Source organism: Mustelus asterias, chromosome 1 (genome assembly GCF_964213995.1).
Source record: "Mustelus asterias chromosome 1, sMusAst1.hap1.1, whole genome shotgun sequence".
In the NCBI taxonomy this organism is placed as follows: Eukaryota; Metazoa; Chordata; class Chondrichthyes; order Carcharhiniformes; family Triakidae; genus Mustelus; species Mustelus asterias.
Genome location: NC_135801.1, coordinates 49,823,210 through 49,841,121, shown reverse-complemented (window position 1 = coordinate 49,841,121; position 17,912 = coordinate 49,823,210). Strand labels below are relative to the sequence as shown.

Here is a 17,912-nt window from a genome sequence, read left to right as displayed (position 1 = left end):
GGTGCATCTGATTTATCAACTTTAAGCATAGTTAGCTTTCCCAATACCTCTTTATCAATTTTTAGCCCATCCAGTGTCCAACTACTTCTTCTTTCACTATGACTTTGGCAGCATCTTCTTCCTTCATAAAGGCACATATAAAATAATAATTTAGTACATTAGCCATGCCACTACTGCAATGCATAGATCCTCTTTTAGCTTCCTATTCAGCCCCATCTCTCCTCTTATAACTGTTTTATTTTTTAAGTGCCAACAGCAAATTTTTGGATTCTCATTGACATTGACTGTCAATCTCTAATCATGTTTTCTCTTTGCTTCTCCTATTTCTTTTTCCACTTCCCCTCTGAAGTTTCTATATTCAGCCTGGTTCACAATTGCATTGTCAACCTGGCATCTGCTTTTTCTACTTCATCTTACTCTTTATTTCTTTTGCTATCCAGGGAACTTTGTCTTTATTTGTCATATCTTTTTTCAGGTGGAATGTTCCTCAACTGTATCTGAATTACTGCCTCTTTATGGGCAGTCCATTGTTCTGTTACAATATTCCCTGCCAATCTTTGATTTCAGTTTACCAGAGGGAGAATTTTCCAACTGTTCATGCGGGCGGGATTTTTTGATCCCACTGCAGTGAATGGAGATTTGGCTGAGCACCAAATTCTCTGTCCTCACTTGCAGGAGCAACAGGGTGTGGTGGTTGGTATGATCGTGGCCCTCATCTCTTTGAGACTGGCCCTTCCCAAATTCATTAATTTTACTCTGCATTTTCATTTGTCCTTTTCCATAGCAAATCGAAACCTTATCATAGTATGATCACTGTTCCCTGAATGTTTCCTTGATCCACCTGATTTACCTCATTCCCCAGGTCCAGATCCAGCAATGTCACCTTCCTCTTTGGACCAGATGTTGAAGGTTTTGCATGAATGGAAGTTCTTCCTTAGCTCTACCAGCTGCAATCAATGATCTACGAAGAACAATCTAATTTGCAAAACAAATGTCTGAATTTTATGGTATCAAAGAACAAATTCTTTAGTTGCTTTTCTTCTATACCAATGATTATTCAAAAGCACAGAGAAGAAAATAATATAAATGCAGGGAATCACAGAATGGGAATAGACAGGAGGAAAGGGAGGCGAAGGGAGAGGAGGGAAAGGTCCATTGGCCTGCTAGAATTACTAAAAGGTAGTTTGTTCTGAAGAAGAGTCACAGAAGAAGGATTTGAAATAATGTGCAAGATTTTTCCCGCCTGAGGTCAACCAATCTTTAAATTGTCTGCCAAATTTTCTGTCCCATCCGCCATGATTCCTGCAATGGGCAGGATAGGAAAGTTCCACCCGTTAACTCTGTTTCTCTCCCCACAGGTGGTGCCAGACCAGCTGAGTTTTTCCAACACTTCCTATTTTTATTTCAAATCATCAGCATCGGCAGGATTTTGCTTTTATTTTACTATAAAGGCAATTGATATCACAGAAGATGATCTAGTAGCAGTTAACATGAAATAAAAACAGAAAACTTTGTATAAGAATAAGAAACATATGTTAATGAATTGAGTGGGGCCCTTCACAAAGAACAAAGAACAGTACAGCACAGGAACTGGCCCTTCGGCCCACCAAGCCTGCGCCAATCACTTTGTCCTATCCAGACCAACCACCTGTATCCCTCTATTTCCCACCTGTCTATCCAGATAAGTTTTAAGTGTCGCTAACGTGTCTGCCTCAACCACCTCACTTGGCAGTGCATTCCAGGCCCCCACCACCCTTTGTGTAAAAAGCTTCCCCATACATCTCGACTGAAACGTTCCCCCCTTACCTTGAACTTGTGTCTCCTTTTAATTGTCATTTTTGCCCTGGGAAAAAGCTTCCAACTGTTCCCCTTATCTATGCCCCTCATAATTTTATAAATTTCTATCAGGTTGCCTCTCAGCCTTGTCTTTCCAGGGAGAACAATCCCAGTTTATTCAACCTGTCCTCATAGCTAATACTCTCCATACCAGGCAACATCCTGGTAAACTTTTTATGTACTCCCTCCAAAGCCTCCATGTCCTTCTGGTAATGTGGCGACCAGAATTGGATACAGTCGGCCCGATTTTACCATCAAGTTGCACCTGCTTTCGGGCGCGAAAACTTGTTAAAGTCGGGCGTGAGGTGAGTACCGTGATCCACGCCTGCCTCCGCACCGGTTCCCCCTTTACCAAGGGCCGAAAATGACCACCATTGGGACCGCGCCCGAAACGGGCGCAGCATCAATTTAAATGCATTTGTATCAATTAAATTGACTTAATGGGTCGCACGCCCAAACTTACCGACACTTTCCCCTTTACCACCGCGTTCGCCCATCCAGATTCGGTGCGAAGCAGACATGATCCACAACGGTCTGATTTGGGCGCTCCAGCTTCTGAGAAGATATGTTCTGAGCTTCTGGCGGCTCTCTGACGTAGATCAGTGGTGGGGGAGGGGCAAGAGAGGCGGGTTAGATGGCTCTCTGGAGGGGGCGCTGAGAGGGAGACGGGTCAGATGGCTCTCTGGTGGGGGGGAGGAGGGAGGTGGGTCAGAAGGCTCTCTGGTGCGGGGAGGGTGATGGGCATAGGGGCAGGGGTGGCGGAGGGGGGTCCCTTAGCACTCTACGTGTGATCGATGGGGAGGAAGGGGTGTCCACTGCCACTCTGCGTGTGATCGGTGGGGGGGAGGGGGGTCCACTGCCACTCTGTGTGTGATTGGTGGGGGGGAGGGGGGAAGGGTCCACAATTGGTCTGGGTGGCGGGGTGGTGGTGGGATAAGGGGGTCAGTTATGTTGGCGGCTGGGGCAATGTCTGTGGGGCCAGGGTGGAGGCAATTTCCGGCCTGGGAGCGATGTGGCAGGGGAGCATTTTTCTATTTTTTCTACTGCGCATGCACAGTTGGAGGCGCCGATCGGCGCTGCAGTGTTTTGTGCACGTTAGGCCCCGCCCACAAGCTTCTGTAGTGCGATTCAGAATCACTGCTATTTTTTTGGGCAGAGTGCGTATAGGGGCGCCTGAGAATGGGTCTAAAAGCCAGATCTGAAACACTCCCAGTTTTAAGTCTGCTTAGCACTTAGAATTAAAATGGTAAAATAGGGCCCAGTATTCTAAATGTGGCCTAACCAATATTTTATATAACTATAACTGTAACATAATTTGCCAACTTTTATACTCGATGTCTCGGCCAATGAAGCATGCCAAATGCTTGGGTGGCATAGTGACACAGTGGTTAGCACTGCTGCCTTGCAACGCCAGGGACGTGTGTTTGATTCCCGGCTTGGGTCACTGTCTGCGTGGAGTCTGCACGTTCCCCCCGTGACTGCGTGGGTTTCATCCGGGTGCTCTGGTTTCCTCCCACAATCCAAAGGTGTGCGAGTTCGGTGGATTGGCCCTGATAAATTGCCCCTCGGTGTCAGAGAGATTAGCAGGGTAAATAAGTGGGGCTACGGAGATAAGGCCTGGGTGAGATTGTGGTCGGTGCAGACTCGATAGACCAAATGGCTTCCTTCTGCACTGTGGGGATTTTATGAGGATTTTATGATTCACCACCTTTTCCACCTGCGCTGCCACTTTTAAGGATCTGTGAACCTGTACTCTCAGATCTCTCAGTGTGTCTATGCTCCTGATGGTTCTGCCATTTATTTTATAGCTTCTACCTGAATTGGATCTACCAAAAGGCATCACTTTGCATTTGACTGGATTAAATTCCATCTGTCAATTTCTCCACCCAATTTTCCAGCCTATTTATATCCTGCTGTATTTTCTGACAATCTTCACCACTGTCCGCAACTCCAGCAATCTTAGTATCATCCGCAAACTTGCTAATCAGACCAGCTATGTTTTCTTCCAATTATATATTATAAGCAACAGAAGTCCCACCACTGATCCCTGTGGAACATCAGTAGTTACAGACCTCCATTCAGAAAAACACCCTTCCACCGCTATCCTCGGTCTTCTTTGGCCAAGCCATTTCTGAATCCATCTAGCTAGTTCACCCTCGATCCCGCGTGATTTAATATTTTGTACCAGCCTGCCATGAGGGACCTTGTCAAACGCTTTACTTAGGTCTATGTAGACAACATCCATGGCTCTTCCCTTGTCAATCATTTTTGTCACCTCCTCAATAAACTCAATCAAATTAGTGAGACATGACCTCCCTCATACAAAACCATGCTCTCACTAATGAGACCATTCAGTTCCAAATGTGTATAAATCCTATCCCTAAGAATCTTCTCCAACAATTTCACTATCACTGACGTCATGCTCACTGGCCTATAATTACCCGGGTTATCCTCGCTACCCTTCTTAAATAATAGGACAATATTGGCTATCCTCCAATCCTCTGGGACCTCAGCTGTGGCCAACGAGGAAACAAAGATTTCTGTTAGAGGCCCAGCAATTTCCTCTCTTGACTCCCTCCTGGGATAGATGCCATCTGGCCCTGGAGATTTGTCTATCTTAATGCTTTTTAACACACCTAACCTCCCTCGTAATGATGACTTGCTGTAGAGGATTTACATACACTCCGAGACACCATCAATCAATGTGTTCTTCTCCTTTGTGAATGCTGATGCAAAGTACTCATTAAGGATCTCACCCACTTCCTTTCGTTCTACGCATAATTTCCCTTACAAAGGGCCCTTACAAAGACTGACTGGAGAATCCCTTCAATGGTTATTATTTCAAGATATATTTGGCAGCTCATTCTCTGATGGTATTGTGCATCAGATATCACCAGAGTCTATTTCCATTCAACCAAGCTTTTTTGTATACATTTATTGGATGTATGCTAGTGTCACGATCCCAACTGATGATCACACAGGACAAGACAGATCCAAGAGTCAAACCTGGCTTGATAGATCCTATCTTTGTATTTTTTAGAAACTGTGAAGGAAAAGCATTGAACAGAATCACAGAAGTTTCCTGATAAACTTTTGAGATAAAGAATAAAACATTTTAAAGCAAGTGAAAAAAACTATTTACACCAGGCAAAAAGTTTGTAAAGACCTCAAAATAAGCCCAAGAAAATGGTTGAGATGCACACCATTCCTTTTATCCAAGCTTACAGGCAGAAAAAAAAGTGAAGATTTACCACTATCTTAACATCAATGCAGTATTTCTTATTAGAGAGTTTCGAACTCCTGTCCTCACTGTCTGACGTTCTGGGCAGGGTTTTCGGGCTGTGCTCGCCCTCGAGACCAAAAATTCCCGCCCGAGGTCAACAGACCTTTGCATCGTCCATCAAATTTCCTGTCCTGCCTGCTACAATTCCCATGGCAGGCAGGATGGAAAAAATCCACCCACACGTTCTGAACTTCATTTCTATCTTTTCCAGTGTCTCTGTGCGTCACTGGAGCACTATCACTAAGCAGCAGAACTGTTTTTTCTTCTTTGTATTTTCCCCCAAATCACTTTGTGACTCATCTCTTCACTTTAAGGGTTGTAAAATCTCATTAAAAATGCATGCATACAAATAAATCCAGAAAGCCTGAACGTTTTGCTCGGAGACCCTCCAGACCTCCTGGACCAAGCTCACAAAAACACGATAAATGAAACTGAAACCATGTTCCACCTTTCTTAACACACAAATATAAATATCAATTAAACTTAAGGCTACACATTGTTCTTAACAATAGCTTCAAAAATATCTCCCATTACCTTAACTTCTTCTATAGTTTTTGAAATTCTCACCCATGCTTTTGTTATCTCCAAATTCAATTAAAATAGTGCTCTCCCTTGTCTTCAGTCAGTGAGGCACCATGCTTTCCAATTTCCTCGCTAGACCTATGACTCCTCCACCAACCTCTCCTCTGTTAGGATCCTCCTTTAAATTCTTTGACCAAGCTTTCGATTACCCCATCCAATACCTTCTTCATTTTCATGCCTTATATCTTAAGACATTTTGTCTACACTAAAAATGTTTTATATGTGCAAGCTATTGTTGTATTACAATAGAAATGTGCATCTGCAGACAATGCGGTAAAATATCACAGCATTCCAGTCAATGTGTAAAGAAACTACTCCAATGAGCCGTCCACAAGGTAGATACTGAGATAATTGAGTAAAAAACACGTTTGAGCATGAAACCAAAGATGCTATGACCCTGTTTGTAGTCCATCCTGATTGTAAAATACTGTGTGTTGCTAGATTGACTGCTACTGCAGTATGTGCAGCCTATGCATGTGACTGTCTTCCAACATGATTGTCTTATTTATCTCACATCACCACAGGAGGAAATAAACTGAAAAGTCAGCCATTCCGTCTGAATTGGGCTTGGATTTCCTTGGAGAGAGAATATTATTTGGTGGATGAGGACTCCCGGTTTCTAGAAGTGACACTGAAACGAAGAGGATACTTGGGAGAAACATCTTTCATCGGTAAGCATGTGCCTAGATTTCTATTTATTTCTATTTATTAATGTATCACTGCTGCTTTACAGCAGGAACCTCAAAGATTGTTGGTGTTTCACCAGGAGTATGTGACTGGACCAAAGCATACGATAAACATTTGTACTCACTCAATAATTACTACCACTTTGCCTCTCACTGTGAGTGTCTCAATTAGTCATCCTAATGTTTTTTTGCATGAAGAAAGAATTTAATAACACTTTTCAAACATTGCCCAAAGGAAAACATCAGTGCTCCCTTTTGGCCATTGTGTATTTTGTAATATGTCAACTGCCAGAAAAAAGAAAATAGAATTACCGGGATAAAGGCTGGAAACATAAGACTTTATTCAACTCCATTATCAGCAGGTCTCTAGTTGTGTCCAGGAAAGGTAATTTCAGTGAGGTTCTGCCTTTTATTTATAATTGAATGATAGTAACTGCAAATCTAACAATATTATTAATTTTTTTCATTCATTCTTGGGATGTGTAAATTGCTGTCTGGCCAGCATTTATTGTCCATCCCTAGTTGCCTTTGGGAGGCAGTTAAGAGTCAACTACATTGCTGTAGCTCTGGAGTCACATGTAGGCCAGACCAGGTAAGGATGGCAGATTTCCTTCCCTAAAGGATAAAGAACAAAGAAAAGTACAGCACAGGAACTGGCCCTTCGGCCCTCGAAGCCTGCACTGATCATGATGCCTGCCTAGACTAAAACCATATGTATCCTTCCATTCCCATCCTATTCATGTATTCGCCTAGTTGCCCCTTTAATGTATCTTATCGTACCTGCTTCCACCACCTCCCCAGGCAGCGCATTCCAGACATTCACCACCTTCTGTGGAAAACAACTTGCTTCGCACATCTCCTCAACTTTTCCCCACACACCTTAAACCTATGTCCCCTAGGACTTGACTTTTATACCCTAGGAAAGAGCATCTGACTATCCACTCTGTGCATGCCACTCATAATCTTGTAAGCTTCAATCAGGTCACCCCTCAACCTCCGTCATTCCAGTGAGAACAAACCGAGTTTATCCAATCTCTCCTCCTAGCTAATACCCTCCAGACCACGCAACATTCTAGTAAACCTCATCTGTACCCACTCCAAAGCATCCACATCCTTCTGGTAATGTAGTGACCAGAATTGTACACAATATTCTAAATGGGGCCTAACTAAGGTTCTGTACAGCTGCAGCATGACCTGTGAATTTTTATACTCAATGCCCCGACCGATGAAGGCAAGCATGTCGTATGCCTTCTTGACTACCTTATCCACCTGCATTGCCACTTTTAGCGATCAGTGGACATGTAGCCCAGATCTCTCTGCCTGTCAATACTCCTAAGCGTTCTACCATTTACTGTATAATGGACATTAGTGAACCAGATGGGTTTTTCTGATAATCAACAATGGTTTCATGGTCACCAGTAGATTCTAAACTCCAGATATTTTTTATTGAATTCAAATTCCACAATCTACCGTGAAGGGATTCGAACCCGGGTCTCCAGAATATTAGCTGAGTTTCTGGATTAATACTCTAGTGATAATATCACACAGCCATCACCTCCCTTCCTTTGACTGATGCTCAAATTTTTTAAATACGCTTTAAAAAGAATCACAAAGATGATGTGGATTAACCGATTTATGAAAGAAACAACTGGGTTTTAAAGACAAATTAATGCCTCAAATTATTCTGACAAAAATGGATTATGGCTGGAGAATTGCTTTCAAACCCAAGTTTCTTTTGCTTTAATCATTTTGGCTGAGCTTGGAATATGATAGTGAATACATAATTAAATCGATTATTGGAATAAGATTCTACTAAAGGTATCAAAGAAATCATAGAATCATAGAAACCCTACAGTGCAGAAAGAGGCCATCTGGCCCATCGAGTCTGCACCGACCACAATCCCACCCAGGCCCTACCCCCATATCCCTACACATTTACCTACTAATCCCTCTAACCTACGCATCTCAGGACACTAAGGGGCAATTTTAACATGGCCAATCAACCTAACCCGCACATCTTTGGACTGTGGGAGGAAACCGGAGCACCCGGTGGAAACCCACGCAGACACGCAGGTAGCGGTGTAAATATTTGTCTTCACACATGAACGGCAGGTAATCTGGTGATTGAATCACCTGCCTGCTATTGAACCCAGCTGATTTACCTTCCATCTCCCCCCACCATCTGCATCGCTAATTCAAACAAATAAAACTTGCCTTCTGTGGATAATGCTGCTGGAATGTTATTTGGGCCAACTGTCAGAACTTGGGACACTTTCACATCAATCTTTCTACCCTCAAAGCTACCAGGTGGCAGATCATTTCTCTCCACATATTCCTCGGTCCAAGCTTATGTCCATTTGAAGCAAGATTATAGGCATGGGTGGTACTTATTCACATTGCAGTGATGAAGAACACAAGGCGCTGTGATGAGTGTCCCTTTAAGGGCAACACAGCAGATGAAGGGTCACCTGGCCTGGGGGACCAATTGGGACTCAGAGTAAGAATCACTCCAGGAGGGGGAGCTCTCCTGTGCAGGAGATATATGTAAGAGCGAGCTGTAGCCATGAGGCTGCTGAACAATTCTTATTAATAAATCCCTTTTGTGTTCAATAATTAAGTCTGTGGAAGTGCATCTTTACAGAAATGTTGCTGTTTGAGCCAACTCAGGTAAATTGTGCATGTTTTCTGGGGTATTGTCTTTAACCAAGTGGTCTTAGATAACATCTTCCTCATCTTCTTACTTCAATCACGAAGTTAACGATTTCTATAACTGGGAACATGCACAAAACCTAGCAGAGCAAACATCTTGAAACAATATAAACAGTCACAAATGTTTTCTTCACCCTCTGACACATAGGCACACAGTGCATAGCACTATAATACTCCAAGGGCCCTATTTTACCATTTTGATTCTAAGTGCTGGGCGGACTTGAAACTGGGAGTTTCAGATCGGACTTTTAGGCCCGTTCTGAGGTGCCCCCATACGCACTCTGCCTGCAAAAATATCAGCGATTCCGAATCGCGCTGCACAAGCTTAAGGGTGGGGCTTAATGCCCCTGAAACCCTGCCGCTCCGATCGGAGCCTACAGCTACGCATGCGCAAAAAAAATGATAGAATGCTGCTCCCCTGCCACATCCCTCCTGGGCTGGATAATGCCTGCCCCTGCCCCCTTGGTAAAGGGGGAACTGGTGTGTAGGTGGTCGCAGATCATGCTACTCACCTCATGCCCGACTTTACCAAGTTTTCATGCCCGAAAACGGACGCAACTTGATGGTAAAATCGGGCCCTAAGACTCATCATATGACAGATAGATTGACCAGGGGCTGGGGAATGAAGGTGAGGAGGCAGGGGGTGGCTTTGCATTCTTTTCTCATATTTGGGGATGAATTTGGTGGAGTGGGTCACCCACCCTGCTTTATCTCACGGTGATTAGAAATACCATAACAAGTTAAAATGCTTATATTTTAAAAATGGACTTCTTCAGGATATAGGAGCTAAAATTGTAATGAAATCAGAGTCATGTAATAAAGAATGGCATCAGCTTCATTTACCCCTTCTAGGTATTTCCACCAAGGATGGCAGTGCTGAAAAGGATAAAGATTTCAGAGGGAAGTCCCAAAAACAGGTCCAGTTCAACCCGGGCCAGTCTACTGCTACCTGGAGAGTAAAGATACTTGCTGATAAACAATTTGAGACCTCTGAAACATTCCAGATTGTTCTGTCTGACCCTGTCATGGCTGCTCTGGAGTTCCCAGAAGTTGCGACAGTTGAGATCATTGATCCTGCTGATGGTAAGAATTGCATGAAGGCAGATTTGATTAAAATGACCTTGTTATGGAGTTCACTAGTTTGCTTGAAAATAACTTTATAACATGTTCAGAGTACTGAATTCTTCACTCAGAGACTAGCTTGCAATTCAGTCTTTTATGATATTTATGGCTCGCCTTCTCGGAGGTGACATTTCAAATCACATTTGGATCATTAGAGAAGATGGAGGACTGGCAGGTGAGGGACTTGCTGTTTTGCGTTACTGAAGTGAAGTCAATGAGAAAAAAACAGTGATAAGATCATCAATGAAGACAATAGTGTGAACACGATGAAATGGAAGGACATATTTGGAAAGAAGTGCAAGAGGAGACAAACATGTACAGAAGCACAAAAGCGGTGTTTGGAATTGCTTGCCTGCAATTTGCTCTGCATGATTTTTCATTCAATAACTTCAATATGTAGATTCAGTAGTCTCAGCAAGTGGGGGAGTGGGTGATATCATCTCCCTGAGAGTGTAAATGTCCATAAAGTCCAACAATGAGAATGATTATACAGGCTGTGTGAGTGAGTGCTCATTACAATCTCACATTATAAGGTCCCAGTGTAGAGTGAGTGTCTGATGCAGTTGTAGTGTGTGCATGTCTGATGCAGTTTTGTTGTGTGGGTGTCTAATGCAGTTTTGTTGTGTGAGTGTCTGATGCAGTTTTGTTGTGTGCTTGTCTAATGCAGTTTTGTTGTGTGCGTGTCTAATGCAGTTTTGTTGTGTGCATGTCTAATGCAGTTTTGTTGTGTGCATGTCTAATGCAGTTTTGTTGTGTGCGTGTCTAATGCAGTTTTGTTGTGTGCATGTCTAATGCAGTTTTGTTGTGTGAGTGTCTAATGCAGTTTTGTTGTGTGCGTGTCTAATGCAGTTTTGTTGTGTGCGTGTCTAATGCAGTTTTGTTGTGTGCATGTCTAATGCAGTTTTGTTGTGTGCGTGTCTAATGCAGTTTTGTTGTGTGCGTGTCTAATGCAGTTTTGTTGTGTTCATGTCTAATGCAGTTTTGTTGTGTGCATCTAATGTAATTTTGTTGTGTGCGTGTCTAATGCAGTTTTGTTGTGTGCGTGTCTAATGCAGTTTTGTTGTGTGCGTGTCTAATGCAGTTTTGTTGTGTGCGTGTCTAATGCAGTTTTGTTGTGTGCATCTAATGCAGTTTTGTTGTGTGCGTGTCTAATGCAGTTTTGTTGTGTGCGTGTCTAATGCAGTTTTGTTGTGTGCGTGTCTAATGCAGTTTTGTTGTGTGCATGTCTAATGCAGTTTTGTTGTGTGCGTGTCTAATGCAGTTTTGTTGTGTGCGTGTCTAATGCAGTTTTGTTGTGTGCGTGTCTAATGCAGTTTTGTTGTGTTCATGTCTAATGCAGTTTTGTTGTGTGCATCTAATGTAATTTTGTTGTGTGCGTGTCTAATGCAGTTTTGTTGTGTGCGTGTCTAATGCAGTTTTGTTGTGTGCGTGTCTAATGCAGTTTTGTTGTGTGCGTGTCTAATGCAGTTTTGTTGTGTGCATCTAATGCAGTTTTGTTGTGTGCGTGTCTAATGCAGTTGTGTGCATGTCTAATGCAGTTTTGTTGTGTGCGTGTCTAATGCAGTTTTGTTGTGTGCATGTCTAATGCAGTTTTGTTGTGTGCATCTAATGTAATTTTGTTGTGTGCGTGTCTAATGCAGTTTTGTTGTGTGCATGTCTAATGCAGTTTTGTTGTGTGCGTCTAATGCAGTTTTGTGTGCGTGTCTGATGCAGTTTTGAGTCTCTCAAATATTCTGATGCCAATCTCTGTTATTTTCCCAGCTCTGCCACCTCACAGCTAGCCCGCTGGAAGGATTTTGAACATAATTTTTAGCCTTCGCTTGAATTGGCTGCATTTGAAAGAGAATCACTTACCTTTATGTCTTTTGCAACTGCTTTATGATGGAATGACACTTCAGTCCTCCTCCCCAAATATATTAGAGCGCTTAAATTAGTGACCAGCGAAGAATTTAACGTTGTTCAATACTGATATCCAATCACTCTTTTTCCTTTTCAACAGAATCAACAGTGTACATTCCCCTGTCAGAATATAGAATTGAGGAGGATACTGGAGAAGTGCTCATTCCTGTGAGGAGGGCTGGTGATTTGAGCCAGGAACTCATGGTCATCTGCTTCACACAGCAAGGTAATTACAAATACTTACATTTCTGGGACATCATCAAAACACCTGGAGTGCAGGGATTGTTATGTGGACAAATACTGATAATGCAAATAATGCAGGTAAAGGAAAATGAGGATTACATCGAGGATTTTTTTTCAAAAATCTAATTAATCATCCAGGAGTGATATGGAAGGTGAATCAAAAGTAAATGAGAAGTTTCTGTAGAATTCAGTGGAGATCTGCATGAAGGTATTTCTTATCAAATAATTTGATTTTGACAACATTCATGAACATGTGCAGTCTAGTATCCAACATCCCAAGAGCACACAGATAGCAAATCATTGAATTAACAGATCAAATGGAAGATGTGAATCACTGCTTCCAGATTGAAAATAGGTTCTCCTCCACATGTTTGCTGTTTCTTCAGTACATCTGGTATAGATGGACTGAGAGGGACTTTCTAAAGGGAATTCAATTGAGACGTTTACGTTTGTGAACAGTGGAAGAGAGGGGAAAAGACAGCGATGATAGCAATGACTCTAGAGTGGAAATCTTGACTTAAATAGGGGAATACGGACCGAAAATAAAAATGGCTTTAAAACAAAACAACTTAAAAGCAGGGCAGTGTAAAACACAGACTTATTGTACCAATATCACTGGTAAGATTGTGAGGGTCTTCTGTCATTAGTTGGAATTCTCTGGGGGAGGGTGCATTGGCCTTTTGTGGTGACAGCCACAGAATTTCAGCCCCAATGCTTTTAAATCAGAGGTAAGATCAATGTACATCAACAGATGTCCTCGATTTTTTTGAAGCTTTTTTTGCAGCTGAAGAAAAGCAATTAGTCTGTGCGTGTTTGAAATTGGGTTCCATTAAAATCACAGGAGGGCTGAAGGGGTGTACCTGGATACCAGAGGTGTCTGGTCCAGAAAGTTAATCTACTGACAATGTCTTTGTAAAGCAAGTTCCACAAAGGTACAGGTTTAATGAAGGCTACTGAGCAACTAAATAACTGAACAGAGGTTTGCTTTGGAACATGGTGAATATATTACATATCGGAGCTATCTTTCCCTTCTACATTAATAGTATAGGAGTCCTATAGTTTTGCTAGGACACATAAACAGAGGCTGATGTTTGTTCTGGTTAGTGATTTTTAAGTTCTAACTGGCCTTCCATCAGAAAATGTAATACCTTTTAACCCCTCTGTTTGTCACAGCAAGGCAGCTTCATCTGCCAACAATGATCTTTAGAAAGTCACAGGGCTAAAGGTCATCCAAACTCCTTAGGTAGCAGTGGATCATTGGGGAAAGCAGTTTTCTAAGTGTTGAGGTCATACAAAATCTCAGGGAGAGTTTGCTTCCTGCCCCACAGTGTCAGGCTGCTAAACCTCCTCTGTAAGGCTAACCGCTTGAAATTGATGAGTTGGACTTTCTCAGATCCACTTTGTTTTGTCTTTCCCTCAGAGTTTCTCGCCCCCATCTTTCCAATCCAATGATTGATTTGTCTTTAGGACAGTTACATACCAGAACATTGATGGGATGTTCCATGTTCAAAATTTCCTTTACAGTAAGTGCCCACTGTGTAATTGAAAAGTGCAACCTTACGCAAGGCCATGTTAAATGAATCAGATTTTTCCATTATAGCCAATGTGAAAAGTGTAGTTTGGTTCTGTAGGAACTAACTCAATCAGAAAAAAAATTGAAACATGATAGCTTACAAGCTGAAATACTGTAATTACTAAATTCCTATTTGGAAATGAAATAATTTTAAAAATACAATAATTAAAAAATATAAAAGGAATAAACCAATTGGACTTAGCTTTCACATGCCACTTGTATCACTTGCCAATCCTCCAGTCCCCTGCCCCTCTCACTCCTCTCCTCTCCCTCCTGTCCTCTCCCCTCCCCCTTCTCTTCCACTCCACTCCACTCCACTCTTCTCCACTCCCTCTCCTCTCACACTCCACTCTTCTCCACTTCCTCTCCCTCTGCTCTCTTCACCTCTTCTCATCTCACCTCTCCCCATCTCACCTCTCCCTTTCTTTTCCCACTCCTTCTCCTCTTCTCTCCCTCTCCCTTTCCCTCTCCTCGCCTCTCCACTCTTCATCTTTCCTCAACTCTCCCTCTCCCACTCCTGTTCCCTTCCTCTCCTCATTTCTTCCTTTCCCAGTCCCCTTCTCTTCCTCTCCTCGCCTCTCGCACTCCGCTCCTTGATTGCTGGTTGACCCTGCTGCTCCCTGTCCCACCTCCATTTTCCGAGGTCAGGGAGAATGGCAGTGAGAGGCAGGATGAGGATCTTTGGAGCGAGAGCAACTTCAAATGGCAGGGTAACAGAGGTAAGCCACAAGAAGGAGGGTTGTGGACTGAGAAGATCAGCCAATGACTGAAAGGATCACCCAGTGACTGGGAGTGTCAGTGTTAGAGCTTTTCTTCAAACACGAAGCATTAAGCTGAACTATGGTTCAGCTAATGCAAAGACTCGCAAAGACAGTATTCTGGTAATGACGTTCCTTTATTTCCCAGACCTGGTTCAACGCAGCGAGGGAGAGCAGTTTTGGTGGGGATCCAAAGCTACTCTAAAAGCACATCACTTTCAGTATTACAGTTATTCAATTTTGAAAAGTCACTTGCCCGTCCTCTCTGCTCACCCCAGCAGGGTGTGAGCCAATCATTATTAGTGTGGGTTATTTACCATGGCCAATAACATTTACTCTCTGACAGCATGGGACTATGTGAGTTCATGGGCTTTGAAAGTTTTTCTCACAGGCTCCTCGCATTAACTGTCTGGGATTGCTAGGACTATCTGGAGTCCACACTGATAAGAGCTGCACTCAGTACCTGTATTGTTCCAAAGAATGTGGTTCTTTTTACTTGACTACATCCCATCATACCTAGAGCACCGTGCCATTGACCAAGGTATCTGCTTTTTAGTACAGAATATTCAAAAATACATGTTTAAATTCTCCAACAGTGGTTATATAATCAAATCAAATCAAATCCTCCTGCTGCCTCAGCTGTCTTGTCTTTCTCTGGACAGGGTGAATTCTTTTGGCCTCGTTAATAATCACTTCTGAATTTTATTCAACACTGCCTGCCCACTGTTCCCGGCCCTCTGCCCTCTAATCACTGTGGACTGGGAATGTTTAGTGTTCCTCCAGTTAGACTCAGACTGCCAGGGGTGGGAGGAGGCTGGGACCCCTCTTGTTCCTGTCATGTACCAGTCGCCAAACCAGTCAGAACACTGAGCTTTAGATCAGAAAGACTGAGTGCCCAGCTACTGCTCTGTTCATGCTGCCAAACTGCAGTGACTCACATTACTGAGGCATTACTCAGTAATGGAGGGATATGGTTCCCGGAAGGGTCGGGAGTTTTAGTTCAGTCGGGCAGCATGGTCGGTGCAGGCGTAGAGTGCCGAACGGCCTGTTCCTGTGCTGTAATTTTCTTTGTTCTTTGTTATATGTGTCTCTAAGCAAAGAGGTACTTTTGTAACATATATTCCAGGCAATTTGTGACTTTCGTCTAAATTAATCTACTCTAATTCATTAATCTTTTAGTCCCAGATTATTCTGAACCCCCTCTCACAGTCGGGTATTGGGTTGGTTGGCCAGTGAGAGGAAAGTTCGCGAAGAGGGAGAGGTCACTCCAAAATAGCACTGATTGGGTCACATGATCCTATGTCACACCCAGCTCGAAACAATGTTAAAATGAAACTCCTTACGATAAACCCGAATGCCAACCTCCCTTCAAGCCAATTTATCATTTGGAAGAGGGCAACCACAGTAAGCATGACAACTCTCATACCATATCCATTTTAACTGAAGCTTTTCATGACTGCTGCAGCATTGCTGATCACCCATTTGAAGCATAACATATACAATGCTACAGATGTGAGGTACATGAAATACTTCAAGTGATGCAACCGTTCAACTGTTACTAGGGGGCATAACTATAAGGTTCATGGTGGGAGATATAGGAGGAATGTCCGAGGTAGGTTCTTTACTCAGAGAGTGGTTGGGGTGTGGAATGGACTGCCTGCTGTGATAGTGGAGTCAGACACTTTAGGAACTTTCAAGCAGTTATTGGATAGGCACATGGAGCACACCTGAATGATAAAGAGTTGGATAGCTTGATCTTGGTTTCGGACAAAGCTTGGCCTGTATTGTGCTGTACTGTTCTATGTTCTATGCAACAAATAGAAAAGCATTGCGTCCTAGTGAACGTCAGTATTTCAGAGTACAAAGGAATATATTTACATTGGCAGTTTTTTAATGGTCTTTTCCGCAAATTTTATCTGGCTTATGGATAAAGAAATTGAACATTGTTCCATGTTGATCATAACCCCTTACGCAGTTATTTTCATCCTTTAATCTTGTCTTTATAAAAGATAAAGCGAAAAAGACTGAAAAAGTTCCGAGAACAAAATATACATTGCAGCACAGGTTCCCTCAGGATTTGTAGTGGAATTTGTCACACCTGTCAAAGTGTGAGCAGAGTTTACAGAGCAGGTTGTTAGATATGGATGGTGCTGACTTTTCCTCAGTGAGATAGAAGCTCTTTCAAATAAAAAGGGATTTTGTTTTTCAGCTTCCTAGTTAGAGCATCAACCAGTCAAGGAAAAACCTCGAGGCGGAGCTGTTTAATTGTAATAAAAAAGTGAATGTCTAAATCACCATTTGGAGAGGGAAGGTTTGATCAGGGATAGTCAGCATGGTTTTCTCAGAGAGAGGTCATGCCGAACAAATTTGATTGAATTTTTTGAGCATGTAACCAAGGCACGGTAGCACAGTGGTTAGCACTGCTGCTTCACAGCTCCAGGGACCTGGGTTCGATTCCCGGCTCAGGTCACTGTCTGTGTGGAGTTTGCACATTCTCCTCGTGTCTGCGTGGGCTTCCTCTGGGTGCTCCGGTTTCCTCCCACAGTCCAAAGATGTGCGGGTTAGGTTGATTGGCCATGCTAAAAATTGCCCTTAGTGTCTGGAGATGAGTAGGTTAGAGGGATTAGCAGGTAAAATATATAGGGATATGGGGGTAGGGCCTGGATGGGATTGTGGTCGTTGCAGACTCGATGGGCCGAATGGCCTCTTTCTGCACTGTAGGCTTCTATGAATCTATGTGTAGATGATATGCGGTTGATGTAGTTTACATGGATTTCAACAAAGCCTTTGACAAAGTCCCACATGGGAGACTTATTAAGAAGACAAATGCACCTGGGATACAGGGTGATCTGACAAAGGTGGATTCATAATTGGCTTAGCGGTAGGAGACAGTGGGTGGTGACAGATGGCTGCTTTAGTGACTGGAGGCCAGTGACCAGTGGCGTACCACAGGGATCTGTGCTGGGCCCCCAATTGTTTGTCATTTATGTAAAAGACATAGATGACTATGTGACGGGTAGGATCAGTAAGTTTGCCGATGACACAAAGATTGGTCGGGTGGTTAACAGTGAGGTTGAGTGAATGGGTTAACAGGAAGACATAGGCGAGATGGTCAAATGGGTCGATAAGTGGCAGATGGAATTTAACCCTGAAAAGTGTGAAGTGATGCACTTCGGAAGGAGTAATTTGACAAGGAAATATACTATGAAAGGTCTGACACT

At 43.0% G+C, this 17,912-nt stretch overlaps 1 protein-coding gene across 1 annotated transcript in view; it reads left to right on the top strand.

The window, feature by feature from the left end:
- Positions 1-17,912, top strand: part of frem3 (Fras1 related extracellular matrix 3) — a 209,039-nt gene that overhangs the window by 74,049 nt on the left and 117,078 nt on the right. The window contains exons 3-5 of the mRNA XM_078212092.1: positions 6,226-6,372; positions 9,949-10,179; positions 12,218-12,343. Coding sequence (XP_078068218.1) covers positions 6,226-6,372; positions 9,949-10,179; positions 12,218-12,343 — 504 coding nt within the window. The remainder of the gene's footprint in view (positions 1-6,225; positions 6,373-9,948; positions 10,180-12,217; positions 12,344-17,912) is intronic.